Source organism: Vipera berus (assembly GCF_964194415.1).
Source record: "Vipera berus genome assembly, chromosome: 9".
NCBI lineage: Eukaryota > Metazoa > Chordata > Lepidosauria > Squamata > Viperidae > Vipera > Vipera berus.
The window spans coordinates 12,452,504-12,480,342 of NC_138212.1; the positions used below are offsets into that span (position 1 = coordinate 12,452,504).

At 43.7% G+C, this 27,839-nt stretch overlaps 1 protein-coding gene across 4 annotated transcripts in view; it reads left to right on the forward strand.

Annotated features, from left to right (window-relative positions):
- The first annotated feature begins 541 nt into the window (after window positions 1–541).
- The window catches only part of ASAP3 (ArfGAP with SH3 domain, ankyrin repeat and PH domain 3), a 79,920-nt gene continuing 52,622 nt past the window's right edge, over window positions 542–27,839 (forward strand). For all 4 annotated transcript variants that reach the window (XM_081334476.1, XM_081334479.1, XM_081334478.1 and 1 more), the window contains exons 1-4: window positions 542–710; window positions 922–1,086; window positions 17,904–17,976; window positions 20,929–21,074. In XM_081334476.1, the coding sequence (XP_081190602.1) occupies window positions 961–1,086; window positions 17,904–17,976; window positions 20,929–21,074 (345 nt within the window). In that variant the 5' untranslated portion in view covers window positions 542–710; window positions 922–960. The remainder of the gene's footprint in view (window positions 711–921; window positions 1,087–17,903; window positions 17,977–20,928; window positions 21,075–27,839) is intronic.

A 27,839-nucleotide genomic window follows, 5' to 3' on the forward strand; every position in this document is an offset into this window, starting at 1 on the left:
CCTTGAAGGAAATTTTCTGCAGAGAAGAACAGCAAGCTAAACCCTGGGAAAGCCAAAAACGGATACCCCAGAGAGTAAGAGTGAGCCTGCCCAACCACTGCTGGGTAGATTACTCTGGCCCAACCGTGCATGCCCTTTCCCCCCACCCCACCCCACCCCACCCCACCCCACCCCGCGCAAGATTTGCTCCGAGGAAGTTGAAAGCCTCGGAAGTTTTCCCTTTCAATCGAGCCACCCCACCCTCCCCGCCGCTTTTTGCACCGGGAGATGCCTTTCAAAATGGCAATCGAGTTTGCAAACAAACAGCTGGAAATTCCCTCGTCGCTGTTTTGAGAGGGGATGCGTTCCGATGGGGGGGGGAGGCGAACGTGGAAGACGCTGTGTGTGTGTGTCTGTGTGTGTCTGTGTGTGTAAAGAGAGAAATGAACAGCGGGACATAAGGAGCTGGACGCACTTTGCCTTTAACGGGCGGGGGTCCAAAACGTTGCGCTCTCCGGCTCGGGCGGCGTAACCGTATACTCACGTGACCGCTAGGAAAGTCTTCCGAACAGGCAGGCGCGGAGGGAGGGGAGTAACTTCCAAAGGCGCTTGAAGGCGCTTCGAGTCAATCGCACACCGGAGCCGGAGCCGGAGCCGGAGCCGGAGCGCGGGATGTGAAGCGAAACCGATCCGCTGGGGTCTCCTCAACAGCTCAAACCAAACAAGGGTGGGTGGGTGGGGGCTTCGTTTCCCTTTTTTGCAACGCTCCTCGCGCCGAGAGAGACCCCCCACACACACACACCGCACCCCACTTCCAGCAGCTCCCAATCCCACCGATTCCTTCATGCTCTCTCGGCTTCGCCCCCTCCCCAGCCTTGGGTGACTTCCTCTCCCCCCCCACCCCCCACCCCCCCAAACCTCCTTTTTTTCCTTCGGGCGCAGAAGCTCCTCGGATCGCCGAGGCGACGCTCCGCTCCCAACATGCCCGAACAGCTCAGCGTCTCGGAGTTCGTGGCCGTCACTTCGGAGGACCTCAGCTCGCCGCTGGTGTCCGGCTTCGCCGCCAAGATGCAGAAGTGCCGGGGCGCGGTGGGGGCGCTGGAAGAGGTGAGTGAGACCGGGGTGGGGGGAGGTAGGGTGGGGTGGGGGTGGGAGATGCGAGAAGGGGAAGCTGCTCGCTCACAGAAGCAGCCCCCCCCCCCGGGCAAGGCAGGGGAGAAAGTTCACTTTCTCTTGTTTGCCAAAACTTTCCTTTTGCGCTGGGAACGAGGCGCGGTGCTCTGCTGGCTGTGCGCACCTGACCCGCTGCGGTGTTTATTCCCCAGCCTGTTTACCCGGAAGGAAGCCACCTTCCCTTTGTTCAGTGGGGCAGGTATTTGCAGGTGAGCAGCTCTGCGGCCGCCTTGCCTTAACTCGACGCCTTAGCGCTCTGCCACTTAATAGGAATTTATTTTTTTTTATTTTAAAAAAAAGTCTGCTGGGGGAAGAGACGATCACCCCGCCTTCTCGAACCAAAGACGATCTAGCCACAATTTAGCCTAAGCGGGTTGGCTGACCCCCACCTCGTTTAGATGGTTAATGCCTAGTTCGGTGCAGTCGTGCAACCCCGAAACGTTGGCTTAATTCCAGAAACCCGGTTAACTTCACCGTGGGGCAGCTTTCTCTAGGGACCCCGGCCAAGTTAAAGAGGAGTGAAGTTTCTTACCTAGCAATGTTCCGTGGCCTGTAATTTTTTTTTTAGCTGCCTTAAACCTCCCCCCCCCACCTCCTCAACCTTTTAATGTCTTTCATCCCAAGTCCAGCTGTAAAGGAAGAGTTTCAGACCTGGAAGTCAGAAATCCTGCTTTGCATGTGGTGCAGAGCCCACGCAACACCTGTCCAGTTGGCAAGGCATCACAGCTGAGTTAACGGAGGTTGGGCTCCCCTTTCCGAGGACAAATAATTGAGAAGATGAAGCTGAAATGCAGGGGCGAAGGCTCTACACCAGGGGTGGCCAACCTTGGCAACTTTATGGCTTGTGGACTTCAACTCCCAGAATTCCCCATGCTGGCTGGGGAATTCTGGGAGTCCACAAGCCTTAAAGTTGCCAGGTTTGAAGAGCTCTGTTTTAAGCTCATTAGATTTTAAACTCCACAGTTCCCAGTTGGTCTGCTGGAAAAGATTGCTTGCTAAAAATTCTGGTTGCTGTAATTGCAATGTACGTTGAGGAGATCTTCACACTCTCAGCTTCATAGAAATTGGATTTTAGGCCTGGGGCTGAACTAGGAAACCTATGAAAGGTGTGCATGCAGTTCATCTGTCTTGCAGGATTTACATCTCATGCTGCATAGTGATATAGTTTGTTTTGCTGTTGTAGACCAGGCCATAAGCTTATTTAAAATGGGTTTGTAGTCTGTTGGGGCTTATTCAGCTACCTGTAGTTAAATCCTTGTTTCAGGTAAGGTGATAATCTAATCACAAATTCTTTAAATTGGGGGTAGTCCGTTGTCATAGAAGTTAACTTTTCCCAATTCTGTTATCCCAGTGCATTGGTCCTCTGTGAAAGTGAAGTAAGTCGTGTGTGTGTGTGTGTGTGTGTGTGTGTAGGGGGGGCTGAGTGCAAAGACCCACAAATGGAGATATGCTTGAGACATGTTTAGCATTGTGTCATCCACTGCATGTTTAGCATTGTGTCATCCATTTGTTTTATTTGTATCTTGCCTTGATTGTTTTTACAAATAACTCAAGGTGGCAAACATATCCAGCGCACCTTCCTCCTCCTATTTTTCCCACAACAACAGCCCTGTGAGGTGGGTTGGGCTGACAGAGAATGACTGTCCCAGCTGGCTTTCATGGCTAAGGTGGGACTTGAATACAGACAGCCTTCTGCTTTCTAGCCAGGTACCTTAACCCCAAGACCAAGCCTGCTCTCATTTTTGGTCCTTCACAAAAGGTCCCAAGAATCCTGGTGCATCTGCATGATATTTTCCTCTGACTTTTCTGGAACTGGTCAAGGTTACACGGTTCTCTCCTGTATCAAATCTACTGCAGGCAACACCAGCGTGGCATTTGCTATTCCTGGCTAGGATTGTTTTTCTGCCCCTACTTGTCTCTGTTCCCAATTCCCTGAGGTCATCTGAACTCACTCCAAGGTAATGGGTGGTAGGCTTAATTGATTTTATGTAGATGCCATTGGGTGATGATGGAATTGGGGACAAAGTACTTTTGTAGCTCACCTTATTAAATTTATGAAATTTGCTTGCTGCCCATCTCGCCGCAAGGCGGTTCTTAAGTTTAAGGCAGTTTCACTAACGGTTTGGAGGTGAGAAAAGGGCTATATCCCAGGGACAAGGGAGAAAGTTAGGCTAGCCAGGGCTTAATGATGTGATAGGTACAAGAGGTGATGTCATAATCAGCCAGATTCCAATGAATCAAATTTGATGCCTGATAGCAGCATGGAGGAGAGATCAATTGCCAGTTGAGTTATTTCCAGTTGCAACTTGTATTTTGCTAAAGGCAGTCCTGTAATTTATTTGATTCAGTCTGTTCTCCTTATCTCTCATCTTTCCTTTCTTTGATTTCCATCAAGTTAGCAAACGGTACCTTTTTGTTTGCCTGCATAGCACATAACAGCATTTGACGAGGCTTATTGGACTCAGCGGAGGAACGGAGGAGACAGTTTTTCCCTTTTTCTCGCTACAAAGTTCATATTATTCCTTCCTTCAATTCTCTCGCAGCTTATAAGAATGCTGAAGTAAGAATTCCCATTTCTTGGACGTTTTTCCCTCTGCAAAAGGGGCTTTTCTTTGTCTACCAGTTTCTTGGGCTGGTTGAGAATTTCCATCACATTCCTTTTGTTGGGTTTTTTTGAGTTTAGTAGGTGGTCGGAGCGGTTAAGCAGGGGTAGGCAACCTCGGCTCTTTTATGACTCGTGGACTTCAACTCCCAGAATTCCTGAGCCAGCATGGCTCAGTTTGGAAACCTCTCCCTTTCACCTCAGCATGGCTGGCTCAGGAATTCTGGGAGTTGAAGTCCACGAGTCATAAAAGAGCCAAGGTTGCCTACCCTTGGGTTAGCCAGGGTGATGGTATAGTACAGGTAGTCCTCCACTTACAATCACAATGGAACCCAAAACTTTGGTTGCTACGCGAGACATTTGTTAAGTGAATTTTGCCCCATTTTGTGATCCTTCTCGCCACGGTTGTTAAGTGAATCTCTGCAGTTTTTAATTGAGTAACAGGGTTGTTAAGTGAATCTGGCTTCTCCACTGACTTTGCTGGTCAGAAGGTCACAAAAGGGGATCACATGACACCAGCACACGGCAACCGTCATAAATATGGGCCAGTTGCCAAGTTTCTGAATTTTGATCACGTGACCCTGGGAATGCTGCAACGGTCATGTGAAAAATGGTGATAAGTCACTTTTTTTCAGTGCCATTGTAAACTGAATGTTTACTAAATGAACTGTTGTAAGTCAAGGACTACCAGAGGAGAAAAAAACGTTAGGGCATTTCTGCTTTGTAACCTTGGCTATTTATCAGCCGGGCATAAATTAGGTGGAAATGAAGTTAGTTGCCTTAATAAATCAGTTTCCAGATTTCAACCTTTTCTTGGCTTTCACCATACTGATGGCTTGATATTCTGTATGGACTGGATTTACCATAGTCTTTGGGGGTTGGAACTGTCTGGATGGAATTGTCTTCCACCCAGTGTGGACTGGATGGAAGGATGGGTGGTTGAGGGGGAAGAGAGAGAGAGAGAGAGAGAGAGAGAGGGAATGAAAGAGGAGAGACAAAAAGAGAAGAGAAAGAAGGACACCCCAGTTTTTACCATTTTCTCTTTTTATGGGCTAGAAAGGAAAGTGGCAAAATTCTTTTAGCTCTCCTTTGATTAAAACAAACCCAAAAATCTCCATGTTGCATTGTCCCATCAGTGGCCCTGAGAAGGAGGAGGGGAGAAGTTCTCATCAGAGGCACACTTGCTGATTGGAATGGAAAGCTTTGCTTACAAAGGGTTGAATTGCAGCAGACAAACCAAACGCCACAGAGGTTTATTTAATAATAGAAGTTTAATTATATTCCACCTTTATTATTTTCATAAATTAAGCTGGGGAACGCATCTAATACGCCTTGCTCCTCTCACTTTTCCCACAATAACAAACCTGCCAAGTGGATTGGGCTGAGGGGGAGTGACTGGCCCAGAGGTGAAGGCGGACTGAGGGTAACTTCATACATATTTCCAAGAATGCTGAGTGTGGGTGCTGCCTTCGGGATGAATTGGAAATGTGGGTCTGCCCTAGGATGCGTCTGCCACTTTACAGCCTCCCTGGCTGCTTCTACTTCCCAGTCTGAAAAGGCCTTGTGGGTGGAATTCCCTTGGCATTTCCTGCTCTGGAACTTAACACAAATAGAAAAAGCAGGGAGGGTGCAGACAGATTGAGAAAGGGCTGTGCAATGGAAGGCAAGGCATTTATCCACGCCTGGAAGCTAAAACATATGGAGAACAGTTGCAGGACCGGCGTCAACTCCCCTCCGCCCTGTGCGTGCCCACAGAGAGGGCCTCCTCAGGGTGCCTCCGGTCAGGGAATGTCGACTGGTGGCCCCCAGGGGGAGGGCCTTCTCTGTGGGCGCTCCGGCGTTATGGAACCAACTGCCGGTTGAGCTCCGGATGGCATCGGACCTTCGCTCCTTCCGCCGCGGGCTGAAGACCCACTTATTTGAACTAGCTGGTCTGGCCTGATGGGGAATGTTAGGGCTTTTAATGGGTCTTTTATTGCTTTTATTGTTATTGTAATTTTTAATTGGGCATTTGTTTAATTCCTTTTTAATTTTTGTATTGTTATTTATATATGCCCTGTTAACCGCCCTGAGTCCTTTGGGAGAAGGGCGGTATACAAATTTAATAAATAATAATAATAATAATAATAATAATAATAATAATAATAATAATAATAATAATAATAATAATAATAGAGCCAAGGTTGCCTAGCCCTGGTCTAGTCTAGTGAAAAGAAAGACTAGGGGTGACATGATAGCAGTGTGCCAATATTTGAAGGGCTGCCACAAAGAAGAGAGGGGATCAACCCATTCTTTTCCAAAGCACCAGAAGGCAAGACAAGAAACAATGGATGAAAACTAATCAAGGAGAGAACCCATCTAGAACTAAGGAGAAAATTCCTGACAGTGAGAACAATTAATCATTGGAACAGTTTGCCTTCAGAAGTTGTGGGTGCTCCATCACTGAAGGTTTTTAAGAAGAGACTAGATAGCCACTTGTCTGGAATGGTACAGGGTTTCCTGCTTGAGCAGGGGGCTGGACTAGAAGACCTCCAAGGTCCCTTCCAACTTTGTTTATTATTCTGGTACCTCTTGGCCACTTAATAAATGCAAAGCTGTTGTATTGCATCAAAATTCATCTTTGGCTTTGAACAAAATTTCATTGATAAAACTCACTTTCCTTGTCCCAGCTGAGTATTGCTTGGGGGGGGGGGGGAAATACGTGAGAATTGAATCTTAAGTTTCTCTTATCCAGATGCTAGTGAGATTAGCATTCAGCCGTTGCTATTTTTCATTTTAGCCCGCCATAAAGTTTGTGTGGAAGAGGACAAAAGAGTAGGGAAATGGCAGCATCATGGACTACCCTCTCCCTCGGAGCACCTGGAAGAAAAAGTAGAATATGAATGTAATCAATAAATGTGCTCAAGCATTTAATCTTGGATTTCATTTGAAACATCTGTTTTGACATCTTCAGTAAACGGTCTCCATGGCATTTCCCCTTCTCCTTTTTCATTCTAGCAATAATTTGAGTGTAAAACATCCGGTCTGTTTGAAATTGTGGCAGTATCTTGACGAGCTTGCAGCTTTCTTGCTGCAAATGTTTACTTTAAATTACATGCATTACGTTTACACAGGAGCTGGAATAGGCCAGTGGAAGAACTGAATTGCCTTTTCCTTCTGGTGTTAGAAACAATCCCTGTTCTGGTGGCTGTGTTTCAGTAATTGCTCCTGCTGGACTCTGCCTTTGGGTTAATTAATAGAATGGTGATTTTTGTAAAGGGCTTAGTTTTTTTATACCCCAGGAAACAAAAAGGAAAACACATCTTTGATGTTTCTAAACAGGAGGGCAAATTGTTCCTGGTAAGAGTTTATATACACATGGATGCAGCCCTCAACTTACAACTATTTATGTCATGACTGAAATTACACTGAAAAAAGCGATTTACAACTGGTCCTCTTCTCCCTTTGCAGCATCTCCACTGTCATGTCCCTTTGGAAATTATGGATTCAGCTCTCATTTGCTCCAGGCAACATGACCTATGGCAAAGGATTGTGGGAGCTGTAGTTTAGAGCATCTGTAGGGCACCTAGTTACCAGTTCTTGCATAATAGCATTCATTTTTTTAAGACTTATCATTTTATGAGATGTGCACATTTTCCTGAGATAGGGCCACAAGCCAGTGAAATCACATTAGGATCTCTGTGAATTCTTTTGCAACATCCCTTTGTTTGTAACACAGGTAATCCTCAATTTACAATGGTTTCTTTAGTGACCAATCAAAGTTGCACTGCCACTGAAAAAAGTGACTTATGACCATTTTTCATATTTGCAACCATTGCAGATCCCCATGATCATGTAAAAAAAAAATTCAGACTGATTCATATTTATGACGGTTGCAATATTCTGGAGTCACGTGATCATCTTTTGCAACCTTCTAAGACAAGCAAATTCCATGGGGGAAGCCAAATTTACTTACCGGTAACAACTGTTGTATTAACTCAAGATCTGCAATGATTCACTTAACAACTGTGGCAAGAAAGGTTGTAAAATGGGCCAAAAATCAACAAATGTCTCACTTAGCAACAGAAATTTTGGTCTCAGTTGTTGTAAGTCAAGGACTACCTGTATTGAGAAACAGGGATCCGTTTTCCTCCGTATCGACAGTATCTGAATAAAAGCAATTTATTTCCATGTGTAGTACTATATGAATAAAAATAGTCATATCTAAAGTCTTGTATCACAGACTGTTTTTCCACTTTGCCACCGATATGCCTACCTATCACACTGTTCCCTTTCAGAGTAATCAGCGTTTTGCAGAACACAAAAAAGGAGTTGGAAATTGTCAGCTGAAGAAATCAGAAGGTTGAGCTAAGGAAAAGGAAGCAACTAAATCTATTTCACATTCTTTTTTAATTGTTTGGTATTTAGGGTAAAGCTTTTGAGTGCTCAGAGTCTCAATATTTGGCATTGAGACGGTGCCCTTAATCCACATGTCTGTGGCCAGATAAACTTACTGACTTCTGGGATAAATATTTATTCCGTCACCAAATACCAGAGCCAGAGAGAGTTTTGCAAGATTCCAGGTGACCTGGGATTTTCTAGGATTTTATGTGATTTTATGTTTAATTACTCAGCTGTGTTAAAACTGATCCAATATTGGCCTTACCCGCTCTGGCTCTTCAGATAGAAAGTTTCCACTGTTTAACAGCACAGTTTCTGGGCACTTCAGGAATTGCCAAGAAGTAGATAATACCGAAAAAGCAAGTTGCTTTCCTCTAAATCTTCTTGTGATTTAGGTTTGTATGAAGTTTGCAACACAGACTCCCTCAAGTTTGCAATGCTTGCCAGTGTCATTAATTAATTAATCCTTCTCTCCATTGTCCCACCCTGCTGTCTCTGGTTTGGAAATAGGATTCTGTGCGTGGTTGAATATTCAAGAGACTGGGCAAACCCTGTTTCTTATGATCTCTCCTGCACCAAAATAATTTAACATGTTTTATAGGCCATTGTTTCAAGGGGGAGGGGGCAGTTTGAAGGAGAGGGGAAACTTTCTACACAGGGTCTTTACTTTTGCTGGTTAAAGTCTGGGAGCCTAGCAGGCATTTGGCATTCTGAATGAACATTTATTTAATTTTATTTTGGTACCGCTGGACTCCAGAGCAACTCTGGGCAGCTCTCAATGTACTACAAATATTGCCCAAGTACTAACATTATGTACCAGGAGAGAATTTCTTGGCCGAGCATGTGACTTTGTCTTTTTTTGCTCCTGCCTGACCATTGTTCAGCTGGGGTTGCACAATTTCGCATTACTGTGTGTATTCTGCAATTCTGTATTAATTTTTCTTCTGCTATATGTCCCCCATTTTTTTCTTGTCCTGTTGGCTTTATAGCCATAATAAAGATTTGATTCGATTAGAAGCAGGAGGCAGGGCACATATTTATTTCTGTTTATCATGAAAGCTCCTATTCATTGTGTTGATTGAAAACTGAGTCTGGAGTGAGATTTTGGGACAATCAAATACTTTATTTCAGAATGGAAGACTCTTGTCTTACCTGCATACAACCTGGGCTCTTGGTTCCCTTTAAAAAAAAACCAGGTGAGTCCTTACCTGCTTTCAATTCCCGGAGAGCTACATCACATGCTTCTGTTGTTGCTTTTCTGTTTTCTGAATCTGCATTGGCCCTAAAAGAAGAAGAAGGAAAGTTGGAAGATCTGGGCTTTCTTTGGATGCACCTGCCAATTAACTGAAGGAGATCATGATACATTGAATGAACATTAATAAGGATTATGGGCATGCCAAAGAGGTCGTCTGCTATTCTATTTTCTTGAGTTTTGATGGGAAAGAAATTGCTTTTGGATATTTGGGGATGGGGCAAGTGTTGAGTGAAGGAGGAAACGTTTCCATTAAACTCCAGTGCAGATGGTTTGGTGTTCACCTTATGATGAAGTTCAAGAAAGGACCTTGGTGCTCTCTAAGCTTGATTGTTTTCTTGCAGCCATTTCATTACCAAACTAGGTAAGATCATCAGTGCATTGGTGATATGATCTAGTTTGGTAATGGAACATTTGCAAGAAAACAGCCAAGCTCAGAGAGTACCAAGGACTCACAGTTCCATCCTGAGCCAGAAATATTCTATTCTATTGATAGTTCCAAGAGGGGAGTTTCTGAACATCGTGTCTTCATTGCAAGTGTTTGGATATCTCCCAGGCTTCCAAGATTTCAATTAAATTCCAAAGGGATCATCATAAAGCCCATTCCATGGGGCATTTGGAGATTAAGAAAACTCTTCTACACAAATGTTGACTTTAATCTGACTATGAGTTTTTGTGCTATTCTTCTCACTTTGGCTGCCTTCAACCAGTTATGGTTCCTTCCAAGTGACCACAGGAGAAGTGCTAAAAACAGCTAGCTGATACCCTGTTGTTGGGGGTAGCTTTAACCTTGTCTGCATGGTAAGGTTGACTGTAGACACTTAAGCTTCACTCAAAGACTGAAGCTATTTGGGGTCAAAACTACCCTTTTTCATTCCTGCTTTTGAATGGATCAGGATATTTATATGACATTCGTGGTGAGCTGTGTTGGTGCAGTGATTAGAATGCAGTATTGCAGGCTAGTTCTACCGACTGCCAGGAGTTCGATTCTCACTGACTCAAGATTGACTCAACCTTCCATCCTTCTGAGGTTGATAAAATGAGAACCCAGATTGCTGGGGGCACTAGGCTGACTCTGTAAACCCCTTAGAGAGGGATGTAAAGCACTGTGAAGCAGCATATAAATCTAAGTGCTGTTGTATTCTTCTTCCCTTTTTGAACCTCTTTAAGCTTGTCATACAAACAAGACCTCTACGATACTGGGATCAATTTGATATGGCTATTGTATGGTGCTTATGGATCATCAGGACTTCTAATATAGGCTGTGCTTCCTAATAGTTTGATCCTTCCATAGCTCTATAGTTTAGGCCAGGGGTGTCCAACTTTGGCAGCTTTAAGATCTGTGGACCTCAACTTCCAGAATTACCTAGCCACCCATACTGCCTGGATAATTCTGGGAGTTGAAATCCATAGGGCTTAAAGTTGCCAAGATTAGACATCACTGATGTAAACCATTTGACTCTAATTGTAAAAATGAACAATAGATGAAAAAAAGTTGAGGGACATTAACCTAACTTGGATCCCTCTTCAAAATCCTCTTTTGCAGAATGACTTAATGGCATTTCCAATGAAGGAAATAGAACTAAAACATTAATTTCTATTGGCCTAGTGGTGTTAAACTTAGATTTGTTTGGAGGCAAAGCTCTTATCCTGGATGCTGCACATTCCAAGACTGAAGAGTGTTTAGGAAATTTACCAGGTCTCTCTCTCTCCTCCCCACCCCCAACAATAAAGTTAGAAGACCTCATAACCTTCTGGGCTATCAAGTTTTACTAGCAATCCTCTGAATCTCTTTCCTTTCTCCTCTTGGGAAGCTGCCCACATTCTTGTTCCTTTGGTCCAGAGGTCTTCAAACTTGGACCTTTTATGACTTGTGGACTTCAACTCCCAGAATTGTGCCTGGCTGAGGAATTCTGGGAATTGAAGTCCACAAGTCATAAAAGGGCCAAGTTTGAAGACCCCTGCTTTGGTCCAATGCACTGTATACTGATTAATTTTTTTTAATGGGATAGTGATGGTGGCAAAAGCAACATGAAAAAAGCCACTTTTATGCCACCTCCATTTCCCCACCAAAAACAAAATGGATGACCCCCCCCCCAAAGAGGTCCTGTTTTACATGAAATGTCCAGATGCAAATTCATACGTACCCTGAGAAATAGTTATAGTATGTCTTGATATACAGGAAATCTTCATGTTTTGGAGGGAAGCAGGGCCTTGCTAAGTGTGGAAGGAGAATTCCCTCCATGCCTTAATTCTTCCTGGGAGGAAAATGTGTCTGGGAACTTAGAGGGTTTCCAGTTTCTAGCTGGTGCCTTACATCAAACTGACTCTAGAGATTTTATTTATTTATTTATTTATTTATTTATTTTAATCCCATTTATATCCCGCCCTTCTCCGAAGACTCAGGGCGGCTTACAACCTAAAGCACAAATCAATGTGCTTAGCAATAACCTTCATTCTATGTATATGCCTGCTTATTAGGGCTTTCGCCCCCCCCCAAGCGGCATTATTACAAAGTCAGCTTAATTGCCCCCAACAATCTGGGTCCTCATTTTACCTACCTCGGAAGGATGGAAGGCTGAGTCAACCTTGAGCCTGGTGGGACGCGAACCTGCACTAATTGCAGGCAGCTGGTGTTACTTAAGGAGGCATTAGCCCACTGCTCCACCAAGGCTCTTGATGCGTTGCCAAGTTGAGTAAGGTGGTGTATTCTGAACTGGCTTGAAAGTACAGTTTCTATATTTGCTTTTCCTTTTGATGATTCAAATTCCTGGAGGTGAAAAACCAGTGACCGGACAGTGTGTAGCTGGCATGCAAATTCTTGGCATCTTGTAATTCTTGGACAGGAGCTGGTGCTTATAATCATGGATTGGCCTTATTTCCGTTTATGGACTCCTTGGCATGGCAGCTCCCCAGACTGCCCACACTTGAGAAGTGTGTGCCAGTCTCTGTCTTGCTCCCAAGGATTTCCTTTTGTTTATTTGTGAGTATGTATTACGCTCCTACTAAATTTAGATTACATTGCTGTCATTCTCAGGCCAGGTTTCCTTGCCAATTGGCAGCGTGTATGCTGTACTAACTGGTACCCACTTTATTGAGATGAGAAGATGGAGAATGGACCCATTGATTGACTAGTGTCCATTATGTAATAAAGAGAGATGCTTCCAACGAGACTCTCTTTTTTGAAGCTTACTGTGATTCTTGCTGGCTGGCAAAGTCCATTGGAAGGGCTTCAAGGCCTCCTCTGGAATGCTAAGTGTAAATAGGATCCTTGCACAGAGAGATCTGTAGGTCTAATAGAATTGGAGAAAAGGGGGTTTTGTAAGGACATCTCCAGCTGCAGAGCAGATGTCCTTCCTCTCTCTCTCTTTCTGAAGAGAGTCTACTTTTCTTCTTTATTCAGGATCTCATCTCTTGGGCTGAGTCATTTGTCTGGAGATGGGTGCCCAGGGATGCTCCACTGCATTGGATCTGACTATGAGCCAGCAGTGTGCAGTAGCGGCCAAAAAAGCTAATACAATCTGGGTATAAACAGAGGCGTAGAATCAAGATCACGCGAAGTATTATTTATTATTACCGCTTTATAAAACCCTAGTAAGACCACACCTGGAATACTGCAGCCAATTTTGGTCACTATATCACAAAAAAGATGTTGAGAGTTTGGGAAAAATTCAGAGAAGAGCAACTAAGATGATCAAAGGCCTGGAGACTAAAACATACGGAGAACGGCTGCAGGACTTGGGTTTGGCTAGTCTAGAGAAAAGAAGAAATAGGGGAGACATGATAGCAGTTTTCCAATATCTCAGGGGCTGCCACAAGGAAGAAGGGGTCAAATTATTCTCCAAAGCACCAGAGGGAAGGATGAGAAACAATGGTTGGAAACTAATCAAGGAGAGAAGCAACCTGGAATTAAGGAGAAACTTCCTGACAGTGAGGATAATCAACCAGTGGAACAGCTTGCCTCTAGAAATCGTGGGTGCTCCATTACTGGAGATTTTTAAGAAGAGGCTAGACAGTCACTTGTCAGAGATGGTAGCAGGGGGCTAGACTAGAAGACCTTCCAGATTCTATTCTATTCTATTCTATTCTATTCTATTCTATTCTATTCTATTCTATTCTATTCTATTCTATTCTATTCTATTCTATTCTATTCTATTCTATTCTATTCTATTCTATTCTATTCTATTCTATTCTATTCTATTCTATTTATTCTATTCTATTTATTCTCTATTCTCTTTGACAAGCACTCAAAGTTTGATCATGTGACCCTGGGGATGCTGCCATGCTTGTATGTGCGACGACTGGTTGTAAGTCACTGGCATTATAACTTTGAATGGCTGCTAAACAAATGGATGTAAGTCAAGGACTATCTGCACTCTCCTAATAGGAGAATAAACAGCAGTGCAAGCTTTGCACTGTGTTGCAATGATGTGTTTCCTTCCTTCTAGTCTGATTCCTCTTGCAGCACTTGCTGTATAATAATAATAATAATCCCTCAACCTGACAGCCTGTCTCTGTTGTGCACATGACCCACCTGGGAGAGACACCCCTCCCACGATTCGCCTGCAGTTCCTTTAACAAGATCAGGCATGCCAAGACTTCTGCTGTCATGTCTGACTTGCCCAGGTGAACTCTCTTGTCATGTGAGCTATGGGAGAAACTGGAGTCTGACTGTGATAGTTTGGGGCAAATTCACAGCGCCTCTGATCTTTTGCAGGCAATGAATTCCAGGTTCAGCCCCAGGCAAAAGAGAATTGGCAGCAGAGGGGAAAGGATTTCTCTGCCTAGAGACCCTGCTAGTTGGACTCCTCCTAGTTGGAGGAGTCAGTTTGGCTGCCTGGGGAATTCTGGAAGATGAAGTCCACATACCTTAAAGTTGCCAAGGTTGAGAAACACTGGAGTAAATGCTTCTGCAGAAGAACACACATTAAGTCTAATCTGGTGTTAGAGTTTAGGTCAGGGGTCTTCAAACTTGGCCCTTTTACGACTTGTGGACTTCAACTCCCAGAATTCCTCAGCCAGGCATGCTGGCTGAGGGATTCTGGGAGTTGAAGTCCACAAGTCATCAAAGGGCCAAGTTTGAAGACCCCTGGTTTAGGTGATGCATCTTAACTGAGAAAGGGCCCTGCAGGTGAGGAATGAAGAAGTCCCTTAGCAACTGCATCCCTTGGCAACAGCCACCTCATTGCTCGCTTGATTAATATTTTGAAGAGTCTTATAACTTAAAAAAAATAGACACCAAGCTAGCATGCTGAGAAGCTCCAGCCTCTAGCCGTTATATTTATTTCCTGCAGGGCTTTAGACAGACGTCAAGAATAAAAATGGTGTTTGGCATCCCGGCTTCGATATTTCTTTTTATTCTTTAAATTCCAGCAACAAAAAGAATAATAATAGTGGTAATAATAAGAGTGTGTGTGTGTGTGTGTGTGTGTGTGTGTGTGTGTGTGTGTGCATGTGTGATGCAAACAGATAGTTTCCAGGAATTTCTCTTGTGAAAAATGCAGTTAATACGATCAACTCTGCAAGCAGGCTTAGTGGGACAGCTCCTGCAACCCAATGCTTTGTCTAGAAGTGTGGGTAGGACTTGAGGGTGGGGTGGGGAGTTCTCCAGGGAATATCCAAAGTTACAGATCTGATTGGGAAGTGGAAAAACATTTCAGAAGAGGCCAGTGGCAAAACAGCCTGTTTACTATGTCCAAGGAACGATATGCACACATCTATGGAATTCCCAGCTCAGATTGAAGGAGACTCCTTGCCACAAAGGCATGGATTTTTAAAATTCTTCTAGTGAAGCCCGGGGGTAGCCGTTAATGTGAGAACCTCCAGGATTCTCCAAATCCCAGATTCAGATAGTCCTCAACTTATCACCACAATTGGGACCGGAACGTCCATCACTAAGCGAACCGGTAATGTGAATTGCACTCAATTCTACAACCTTTTTCCCACAGTCGTTAAGCCAGTCCCCAAAGTCGTCATGTGAATCAGGTGGGCAATAAGCCCCCTCTGGCTTCCCCTGCTGACTTATGCTTATCAGAAGCCCCCTGGAGAGGTTCATCAATGGCAGTCACGTGATTCTAGGATGCTGCCGGTTGCCAAGTGCCAAAATTTTGATCCTGTGACCGTAAGATTGCTGTGGGCATGGACCATAAGTCCCTTTTTTTCCAGCCCCATCATAACTATGAACAGTTGTTGAATGAATGGTTATAAGTTAAACCAGAGGAGGCAGGTTCATGAGTGAATTCCATAGGTTTCACCAGTTTTAACCCTGCATCTCTAAAGGTAAAGGTAAATGTAAATGTTTCCCCCATCCAGTCATGCCCGACTTTAGCACCACAGCTCATCGCTGTTTCTTAGCTGAGGGAGCCAGCATTGTCCAAAGACATTTCCGTAGTAATGTAGTTGCCATGATTATACACCGAGGCGCACAGAATGCTGTTATCTTCCCACCGAAGTGGTACCTATTTATCTACTCACACTTGCATGCTTTTGAACTGCTAGGAGCTGAGGCAAGGAACAGGAGTTCACCCCATCGCGCGGTGACGAGCTCTTTAACTGCTGAGCCATTGCGCCCCTTTTCCTTGCACCTCTACCAACTTCTAAAATCAGGAGGCAAAATGCTAACATTTCATTGGATCAAAGGAGGCAGTCAAAGAACTGATAGTTCTCCAAGCTGACTTTCCCAACAGTGATAAAACGGTCTTTCTTTTATTCATCACTGCAAATGTTATCCCTTGTTTGACCCTAAACAATGACTTGCCTTTCCTGCCAACGATTACACTCCTCAAGTATTTTCCAGCACTGTTATCACGACTGAAGCTTCGCCAAACTGCAATTAACTCTTTGCTGATTCAAGCCTTTCCCATCTTTTTCCTGTCGCTTGTACATTTGTGTCTGTTGTTGTTTAGAGCAATGGCAAAACCCTTTTAAAGCTCAGGGTCAATGCTACATACAGGGAGTCTTCGAGTTAGGACCACCATTGAGACGAGAATTTCAGTGGCTGAGCATGACAGTTGTTAAGCCATGCTGAATTATATGACTTTTTACACCATGGTTGTTAAGTGAATCACCACAGATAAATGAATCATGTGGCCGTTAAGCAAATCTGGCTTCCCCCATTAACTTTGCTTGTCGGAAGCCAGCTGGGAAGGTCACAAATGGTGATCACACAAGTCCAGGATGCTGCAACCATCATAAATACATACTGAGGTGGCACAGTGGTTAGAATGCAGTACTGCAGGCTACTTCTGCTGACTGCTGGATGCCTGCAGTTCACCGGCTCAAGATTGACTTAGTCTTCCATCCTTCCGAGTTTGGTAAAATGAGGACCCAGATTGTTGGGGGCAATAGGTTGACTGTGTAAATCACTTAGGGATGTGAAGCACTGTGAAGTGGTATATAAATCTAAGTGCTCTTGTTGTTGCTATACTGGTTGCCAAGTGCCTAATTTTTGATCATGTTCTTGTGGGGGATGCTGTGACTGTCATAAGTGCAAAGAACAGTTGCAAGTCACTTTTTTGAGTGCTGTTGAACTATCACTAAACAAGTGCTTGTAAGTCAAGGACTATCTGTATAGTCCTTGGGCAGGTCTGATCTGCAACTACAGGAAACGTTTGGTTGGGGTTATTGCTGCCAAAGGAGGGTCAACCAGTTATTAAGTCCAAAGGTTCACATACTTTTTCCACCCTGCACTGTGAATGTTTCCATCTTATGTTCAATTAAAACATGACAACAGCTAATGTTTGTGTAGTATTATTTTAAGCAGACTGTGTTTTTCTATTGTTGTGACTTACATGACGTTTAGAGCGCATTTTATGGCCAATTCATGCAAAACTCCACGTAATCCCAAAGGGTTCACATACTTTTTCTTGCAACTGTAGACCTTCCTTGCCTTGCCCTCTCTTGTTCTGTGGTTGAAGTTGGTCCTAGAATTCTTCTCAGATCTGTCCCTGCAATCTTTGCTTATTGACTCACATCATAAATTTAAGCCAGGCACTCGTCTGCTATTTCATTTTGAGGTGGATGTATCCCATCTCATGCCAAAATTTTTGAATGGGTAACAGCATTACAAACAAATGAGGCCAGATGGGATTCTTAAGTCTGGGTTAGAAATAACCCTGTGAAAAAGCTGTCTTTAAATGTTTATCTAGCTTAGCGCCCAAATTTTCTACCATGGTCAAGAAGAAGTCCTCAGAGAGGTTGAAGATGGGCAGAAAACAGCCCCTTTCTCTTCTAGATATTTTGCAGCTGATGCAAAGTCGCCATACATTCAATCATCCTGGCTAGGTTAATGTTTATACCTCCTTTATGCCAATTATTAATCAGTTGCGTTAACCAGCTGGAGTGGTTCAAAGTTTTATTTTGTATAAACTCTGCCACTGGTTAAGAGAATACTTGTGACATACAGTTTTCCAAAGGACATCACGGTTTTTGTTTTTGTTTTGAAAGGGGGCTTAAATTAGCTACATTAGCCCAACATTTAAAAGCTTTTGCAATTTTTCCCCCCTTTTTGTATTTCAGAATTTGGATGGAGACCAAGCCATTCTTCAGCGGATCAGGAAATACGTGAAAGCGATTCATGTTTCTGGGCTCAGTAAGTTAATGCTCTTTTATCAGCTGGTGCATCAGCCAAAGAGGCCATCTGGCTGATCACCCGTGTTGTGGGTTTGTAGATACAAGTTTGAAAGCAGTTGTATGTTAAGCTGTATGCACCAAAGCCAGTGTGTCTTAACTTTGGCTGCTTTGAAGTGTATGGACTTCAACTAGGAAAGGGGTAGGCAACCTCGGCTCTTTTATGACTCATGGACTTCAACTCCCAGAATTCCTGAGTCAGCATAGCTGACTCAGGAATTCTGGGAGTTGAAGTCCATGAGTCATAAAAGAACCGAGATTGCCTATCCTTGCACTAGGAGTCCCATATTGGCTGGGGAATTCTGGGAGTTGAAGTCCACACATCTGAAGATTGCCAAGGTTGAAAAACACTGATCCAAGCCATCTACAAGACCTAGGCCAGGGGTAGGCAACCTTGGCTCTTTTGTGACTCGTGGACTTCAACTCCCAGAATTCCTGAGCCAGCTGTGCTGTGTCCACGAGTCTTAAAAGAGCCAAGGTTGCCTATCCCTGACCTAGGCAAAAACTGCCCCCACCAAGGAGGAGGAGAATAATTACAACTCTCATACCCTCAAGCAGAATCTCTAAAGTAAAACCTTTTATATTTACAGCCTTTTGCAACATCCTGAGTTTACACGATAGTGATTTTTCCCCCCTCTCTCACTAATTTCTGGCATTTAGTTCTGGTTTCTAGCCAAAAAAAAACCCATTGGGGAAAATGGGTTCATTTAACCATCACTTTGTTTGTTTAATGATTGCTGCAGAACAGATTGTAAAATTGGATGTGATTATGTGGTACTTGCTTAACAACTGCCCTGCCTAAGGATCATAATTCCAGGCTGAATTATGGCTGCAAGTCAAAGACTTATAAAGGTATCAATTGATTTCAATCAATCAATTTACTATTACAGCCAAAGGGCAACACATAAACATTCAAATAAAACAAAACTAAACAGAACCAACACAAGAAGACATAGCAATGTATTACAATTAATGATGTAATCAGTGGGTGACCAAGGTCTGCCTAGTTTTACAGACAGTATAACAAAACCTAGCTACCTTCAGAAAAACTGAATCATACTGACCTGACAATAAAAATACACTGAGTATAGTAGTCCAGTGCTGGATAAAAACATTTAATAAAATTAATTATAAAAAGATTATTAAAACGATCTAAAATGTTTATGTTTCTGGCGAATCCCCAATGCTGCTGTGCAGAATCTAGCCATCGGCACTGTGGCCACTGCCTGCTCGTCCTTAAGCAGCCACTGGAGATAAATACTTTCCGAATGACCAGGATACCCATCAATTATGGGGAGGATATGTTTTTTTCAGAATAGCTCTATAGAAGGAACATCAGAGGAGTATGTGTATCTGATCGATTAGATCAGTGTTTTTCATACTTAAGAGATGTAGACATCAACTCCCAGAATTCCCCATTAGGGAATCTTGGGAGTTGAGGTCCACCCATCTTAAAGTTGTCAGCTTTGAAAAACACTGATCGAAATATTGCCATTAAATGTTGATTCACCCTGATGTTCAACTAAAGCCAATGGACCTCCCTTCTCCGTCTCACAGACTTCCCCTGGTCCTTTTCTTTTTGCTTATTGCCTCCCCTCTCTAGACGCCTCACACTTTTCTGCTTTTCTTGCAGTGGCTACACCATTTATAAACATTCCTTGACAGCTGGTTTCCTCCTCAGCAGCCAAGAATGTCTGCTTGTTCTCTCAGATTACGTTAAGTTGGGGGTTGGATTCATAGGTGGCCTGCGATACCTAGCCTCGCTTCAGGGCTAACAATGTTGGTCTGCTATGATTCACTAGCCCAGGGGGTCTTCAAACGTGGGTCTTTTACGACTTGTGGACTTCAACTCCCAGAATTCCTCAGCCACGCAGGCTGGCTGAGGAATTCTGGGAGTTGAAGTCCACAAGTCATAAAAGGGCCAAGTCTGAAGCCCCCTGCACTAGTCAAAGTCAGTATCGCAAACCAAGGAGTTGATTCAGCGTCTCTCTTTTCAGACATAACAAGTAGTCCTCAGTTTATGACCATAATTTGAGCCCCAAAGTTCTGTTGTGAAGTGAGACATTTGCTAAGGGTGTTTTACTCCCTTTTATGACCTTTCTTGCCACAATTTGTGGCAGTGAATCACTGCAGCTGATAAGTTAGTCACCCGGTTGTTAAGTGAATCTGGTTCCCCATTTTACGTCTGAATTTTGATCACATGATCGGGATGCTGCAAAGGTCGTCACTGGGAAAAACAGTCATAAGTCACATTTTTCAGTGCCGTTGTAACTTTGAACTGTCACTAAATGAACTTTCTAAGTCGAGGACTCTCTGTAGTTTGTATGCCTTATTTTAAAATACCAAGGGATTGCTTTATCACAGTGGTCTTCAAACTTGGCAACTTTAAGACTTGTGGACTTCAACTCCCAGAATTCCTCAGCCAGCCCTGGCTGAGGAATTCTGGGAGTTGAAGTCCACAAGTCTTAAAGTTGCCAAGTTTGAAGAGCCCTGCTTTATCAGATCACTTATCTCAGGGGCCTTCAAACTCAGCCCTTTTATAACTCATGGACTTCAACTCCCAGAATTCCTCAGCCAGGCACGCTGGCTGAGGAATTCTGGGAGTTCAAGTCCATGAGCCATAAAAGGGCCGAGTTTGAAGAGCCCTGACTTATCTAGAAACACTCGCAAGAATTCCAACAAGCAACTTGTGCAAAGGGAATCAAGCCATTTATGCATTGCCATTTGTTTCCACCAGTAGGAACTCTTGCCCTAAAAGGGCGGTGGTCAACCCATAGTAAAAAAAAAAAAAAGGACTGGCTCTTCTGTTGCAATTCATTAAATTCATGTTCACGCCGTTGCTGAGGAGGATCTCGGAGTTGCCGAGATCTTCTATCCTCACCTTTATTTTCCTCTGCCCTGATTATTCCCTCAGCTCACGTGGAGAATGAGGAACAATACAGCGAAACTCTGGAGCACTTTGGGAATAACCACCTATCTCAGAACAATCACGAACTTTCCACTGGCTTCCTCAACCTTGCTGTTTTCACCAGGGAAGTCACGGCTCTTTTCAAAAACCTGGTAAGGGGCAGAGCTGGGCATGGAGTGTGGGTTTGCTGATTTAGTTATTTTTTAAACATGCAAATGTCAGCTGGAGGCCCCTGGGCACAGCTTCCCCCAGTTAAAAAGTAGTAAGCATAGCCAAGACAAAGTCTCTAGAAGGCAACGATGATGATGGTTAAAATTCCTGCCGAGGCAGTCACGAAAAAGCCTGCCTCATTGTGGGCAATGGTTTCCTATGTTAGCTTGGTCGCTGCTATCCCAAATACACCATTTCCTTCCTGGCAGGCTGCCAATTCCCCAGAGCTGAATGACTGCCAGCGAGGGATCACCGAGAAGCTGCTTCAAGGTGGTCTGTTGAATGGGAGGGTAAGGAGTAAGATAAGAGGAGATTTGCTTTACAGCTGGAAGTCTCTGGGGTTTAATTGGGTTACGTGCAGCCCTCCTGCTCAGTAACTGGGCACAATTTAGCATTTGTTGAGCCTTTCCTGCGTCAGAAAACCCATGCGCTCCTTCTGGGGCTAACTCTCTGGAGTGATGTTTCTCAGTCTTGAGGTTTGGACTTCAGCTCCCAGAATTCTCCCAGCAGCATGGGGAATTCTGGCAGTTGAAGTCTAGACTTCTTAAAGTTGCTAAGGTTTGAGAAACTCTGCTCTGGAGAGGTCTTTAAGCAGCCTGGATAGCAGTCATGGACACCAAGGTCAAAAGTCCCCAGCCCAGTTTGGTGCAAATCTGGAGATGAAGAGGACAAGTTATGCTAAGCCTATCAAATTCACCCCCCTGTATTCTCTGGGATTTTTGCTAAGAAGAGAAGAAAAGTTTCCAAGCCTGAGGTTTGGGGTTGAAGAAATTGCATAGGAATGGAATTGCAATTGCATTTGTACTGTGTCCAACATTTGGGTTTCTCTCCACATGAAGCCTGTATTTTAATGTTATAAAGCTTCCCAAATAATCATCTTTTAGTAGTATGATAGGATTTATTGCAATTTACAGAATTATGATTTATACTATGCTGACCCTGGTTCTGGGTATTTATGCTTTGCTCATAGCTTAATAGCAGTTGTCAAGCTTTTGAAATGATATGATGTATCCAGTTATTCACAATCATTCACAGCATGCTAGAAAATTATAGTCTCCATGATATTTGCAAATCCCTTGACTCATTTGTAGCCTACTCTTTTATCCCTGTTTTTCGTTCGTTTTTCCTTCCCTGTTTATGTGTATTTTTGTAAAATGTCTAATAAAGATATATTATGAGAGAGAGAGAGACAGACAGAGAGAGAGAGAGAGAGAGAGAGAGACAGAGACAGAGAGAGACAGAGAGACAGAGAGGAATAGAAAATGTCTAATACAGCTACAGTATATTAAGAGAGAGAGAGAGAGAGAGAGAGAGAGAGAGAGAGAGAGAGAGAGAGAGAGAGAGAGAGAGAGAGAGAGAGAGAGAGAGAGAGAATATGAATGGCATTGCAAATATACAGCTGGGACTTTACGCCTGAAGAGAGGCCTGCAATAACAGTCTTATATATTTCTCAAAATCAGGACTGGGTGCTGGGGTGGTAGTGGGAAGTAGGAACATCATGCTGCTGGAAACACCTGGATACAATGGCTGGGGAAACAGCCATTGATGTGGATTTTTATTTTTCATATTTCTGCACTGCCCAACTCCCAGAAAGTTGGATTCTGGGCAGTATACAATAAAATGTTAAAATATAAAACAGTATACAGATAGTCTTTGATTTGCAATCATTCGTTCAGGGAGTGTTCAAAATTACAAGAGCCCTGAACAAAGGGACTTATGACCGTTTTGCACACGACTGCTGCAGCATCCCCGTGGTCACGTGATCAAAATGGACGCTTGGCAACCAGTAGGAAATTACGACGGTTGCAGGGTCCAGGGGTCACGTGATCTCCTTTTTTGCAATCCTCCGACAAGCAAAGTCAATGGGGAAGCCAGATTCACTTTACAACCATGTTACTAAACTAACAAGTGATTCATTTAACAATGAATCACTTGGCCAAAAAAGGGTTGTTAAATGGGGCAAAATTCACTTAATAACTGTCTTGCTTAGCAATGGAAATTTGCGGCTCAATTGTGGTTGTAAGCTGAGGACTTTCTGTATATAAAGGTTTTGTTTGTTTTTTTAAAAAACTTTTAAGAAGAGGTAAGAGATTAAAATTACTTAAAAGGCGAAGGGAGGGCTTTCAGGGAATGAACCAGCCCTATGGCTGTGTGCTCCCCTGGGCTTCTGACACATAAGGCTGCAGAGCCTCTGTCTGAACTCCTTTTGGGAAGGCCAGGAGATTGGGGTCTCCCTCACCTCTGGGGGAAGAATATTCCATAAGGTGGGGGCAATGGCAGGGAAGCCTCTCTTCCTAGACCCCACCATTCTTTAGCTGACAGGGTCTGCAAGATACCGCACCACTGGTTGAGCCGCTGGGACAGGCTGATGTAATGGAATTACTTTGGGGGATGAACGAGTGAAGCAAATCATGTTGATCTTAAAGGAACTGGTTGTGTGTGTGTGTGTGTGTGAGAGAGAGAGAGAGAGAGAGAGAGCTTGTGCAGTGCACGCTTCCCAAGAGCCAAGCACCACAGAGGCAGATTGGAGAAGAGGTAACTTTGCTCTGAGTTTATTTATTTAAACTTATTTATGGAATAAATAATCTCACTCTGCAAAGCAGCTTCTGGATTCCTGTGATCCAGAAATACACACACACACACACACACACACAGAGAGAGAGAGAGAGAGAGAGAGAGAGAGAGAGAGAGAGAGAGAGAGAGAGAGAGAGAGAGAGAGAGAGAGAGAGAGAGATCAGAGATGAGGGCCTGCTGGACAGTTGATCCAAGACAAAAAGCAACCACCCATCTTTTTAAGAGGAGTAATAGTCTGAAATGTCCAGAGTGATGTCACATTTCCAGTTTCATGGCCACTGGGCAGGCATTGGTGCCTGCTGTCCTCCTATTCCACATCTTAGATAGATAACCTTTATTGTCATTTTTTTTCTTACTACCGTGGAGTCAACGGCACACATCAAAAATGAAATTTAGTTGCCCGCTCTCAAAGTACATGACACACACCTCAACATATGTATAGACCCCCACCCCTACATATACGTAACACATATTAAGCACTGTCCATCTTAAATACATAATGGAAGTAGGAAGCTTGAAAGTTCACAAGTTTAATGCTGTATGGAATGAAACTATGGCTGAATCTGGATGTTCTGCTTCGGATACCACGAAGCCCCCTCCTCCCAGAAGGTTGTGAAGAGGAGGTGTAGTGTCCCAGATAATCTTCACAGACCTTCTTCTCCTGCTTGCCACATAGTTCAACGAATTATTTCTTTTGCAAATGGGGTGTGGCTGTGGCAATACAGGCTGACTGCTGGCGGGTGCTTTCATGCAACACCTGCTGCCCATGGGTGCCACTAAGGAAGGGATAATGGAAGAGGAAAGCAGGCAGGCAGAAGGGGCCTCTAACAAAGCTACCTCTAGCACCACCATCACCCAAGTCCACAGCTCCCTGGTAGCTCAAGAACAAATGGATTTTAAAGAGGAAGAGAAAGATCCGGGGGGACTACGAACTCCTTGAGTTTTTTAAGCAACCAGACAAATTAAATGACTAACTCTGACCCTAGGTAACAAAGTACCATATCTGTTTTTGAAAGTCTCGCAAGAGATATGAGAAGTCATCTTCTCTGCTACCTCTATGTCCCATCCGTCCATATTTTGGGAAGAAGACTTGAACGGGTCTCATGCTATGCTGTAAGCCATGGTTTGATTAACTTTGGCTTCTGGAATAAATCCTTACTGATTTGGAGCAGAAGACCTCCATGATCCCTTCCAACCCCATGGCTAGGTGGTAGATTTAGTTATGCTTTGCCACATTTAATGGCTACCTTTGCAGATCCTCTCTTGAAAACCCAAATGTTGACTTAGCGTGATGTGTAAACCAGCCATGGTTTGTTTGAAGCATGACTTGTTGAAGAATCATCCATGCCTGGAATCTTCCTGCTACGCTAAGCCCTAATTATGGTTTACAGTCTGTGATGGCTGGCTTCAAAAATAGGGGGTTACTTCAGGGTGATTTCCACATCTTTTTAACTGATCTTGAATGATTCATTTTTGTAAGTTGTAAGTTGTGGGAAGTTCTTCCGCACACATGAATTCGTTAGGCATGAAGAGGTCCTCTACTAGCCACCTCCATCCTGAGTTGGGGAGTTTTTCTCCTTAAGGTAAAAATAGGGGGGAATACTACATAATAATAATAATAATAATAATAATAATAATAATAATAATAATAATAATAATAATAATAATAATAATAATGATGATGATGATGATGATGATGATGATGATGATGATGATGATGATGTTGGAAGGGACCTTGGAGGTCATCTAGTCCAACCCCTGCTCAGGCAGGAAACCCTATACCATTTTGGACAAATGGCTGTCCAGTCTCTTCTTAAAAACCTCCAGTGTTGGAGCATTCACCGCTTCTGGAGGCTGGTTGTTCCACTGGTTAATTGTTCTAACTGTCAGGAAGTTTCTCCTTAGTTCTAGGTTGCTTCTTTCCTTGATTAGTTTCCATCCGTTGCTTCTTGTCCTGCCTTTAGGCGCTTTGGAGAATAGCTTGACTGCCTCTTCTTTGGGGCAGCCCCTGAGATATTGGAACACTGCTATCATGTCCCCCCCCGTCCTTCTCTTCATTAAACTAGACATACCCAATTCCAGCAACCGTTCCTTATATGTTTTAGCCTCCAGTCCCCTGATCATCTTTGTTGCTCTTCTCTGTCAGTATCCTTACCCAGCAGGATTGTTGGCTTTGCTGGAAGAAGTTGATGGAAATTGCATCTGAAGGACATCTGCAGCCCATGAGGTTAGGAAAGGCTGCTGTTGTCTATTTAGTTAATATGAAGCTGCTGGAGCTTCCTGGTTGGAAGTGTGAATTATATCAAGTACAGGCAGTCCTCAACTTATTCCTTTGGTGACTGTTCCAAGTTATTGAAAAAAAAGGATTTATGACCATTTTTCACAGTTATGACCCTCACAGCATTTCCAGGTCACATGATTCAGACACGTGGCAACTGGCATGTATTTGTGATGGTTGCACCATCCCGGGGTCATGTGATTGCCATCTGAGTCCTTCCCAGCTGGCTTTTGACAAGCAAAATCAATGGGTGAAGCTGGATTTGCTTAATAACCACCTCATCCACTTAACAATTATTGTGCTTCACTTAACAACCATGGGAAAAGGGTTGGAAAATCAGGCACAACACACTGAACGACCATCTTGCTTAGCATCAGTGAGACTGGTCCAAAGTGTGGTCATAAGTTGGGAACTGTATGTTGTGGCCTCAGGGTGCACATTAGAATAGAATGGAACATTGGCTAAGTGTGATCGGACCCTCAAAGAAATTGTCCCTGGTGCATAAGCTCTCAGTGCACATTATAGCATTTGTGTCATTTTCATGAAATGGCTGATGCCTCTTGGATAGCCAGGCTGTTATGTTTTCCTTGCTCAGTAGAAAAAGCCACTTTTAGCTGGAGGCTTTGATTTTCCTAGCAGTGTCTCTAGCACATCTGTACCTGATCAAAACTATCCCACAGCTTCCGTCTATTTCAAAGCCTGTGGGTGGCATTTTTTTTAAAAAAAGAGGGGGGGGCAGCCATCTGGGCTCAGATGATGTGGCTTTGCTTCCTCCCCCCCCTTGCAATTCTTCTCCTGTTCCAAACCCATTCCTTCTTTCCCATGCAGGTTAGCTGGAGACTTGGATGTTGCAGTTGTGGTTTTCTCTCCCAGCTCTTCAGACTTCTGGCTGAATCGAATGGATTTCTCTGCCTTTTGGCATCTTTTGATTTGGAGCTTTGGGAATCTCCACCCCAGTTTTAGAATGTGGCCTTTGGGGAAGGGCTGATTGCTTGCATGGCTGAAGAGGAAAGATGGTTTGCGGCAGGATTCAGCTGCCGACATTCTTCTGAGGCCGTCCTGAAAATTCTGGAACAGGGGAAAAGCTTCTCTAGCCGTAAAGGAAAAGGAGGCTGCAAAAGCTTATGGCCTCATCCACTTAACAATTATTGTGCTTCACTTAACAACCATGGGAAAAGGGTTGTAAAATGGGACATCAACATTCACAAAAGCTTTGGTGGAATCTATTCAGGTTGTCCTTGGTTATGACCACAACTGGAACTCGAAAGTTTTTCTTTAAATGGTGTGGTCATTTATGTGAGAAATCACAGGGTCGCCATTTGGGATCTCCCCTGCCAGCTTCCCCATTGATTTTGCTTGTCAGAAGCCAGCTGGGGAGGTTGCAAATGGCAATTATGTGAAATACCCCCCCCCCAAGGATGCTGCAACCATCGTAAATAGGAACCCAGATCATGATTGCACAAATCTGGAGATGATGCAATGGTTATAAGTGTGAGAGGACTGGCCATGAATCTTTTGTTTTCAGCAGCATCTTCAAACCGTCATTCAATGAATGGTTGCAAATTGAAGTCTACCTGTAGTATCTGCACGCTCTTTCCGTCGTTACGATCAGTACTTTATTTCATTGATATGATTTTAAATACAAAGCAGTTGAGAAAGGCTACATAGAGTTTTCTTTGCTGCTCTTCTGACTGTAGCTTTTAATGCCGTTTTGAACTTAACAGTAATTTTTTTCCTACCAACTGGGATTATTTTCAGCCGTTTGTAAACTGGCCGTAACAAATACCGATGTGCCTGGGCAGATGTGATGATTGCTTTTTCTTTGCTTGGAGGTGTGTAAGTGAGTCTCCTCTTT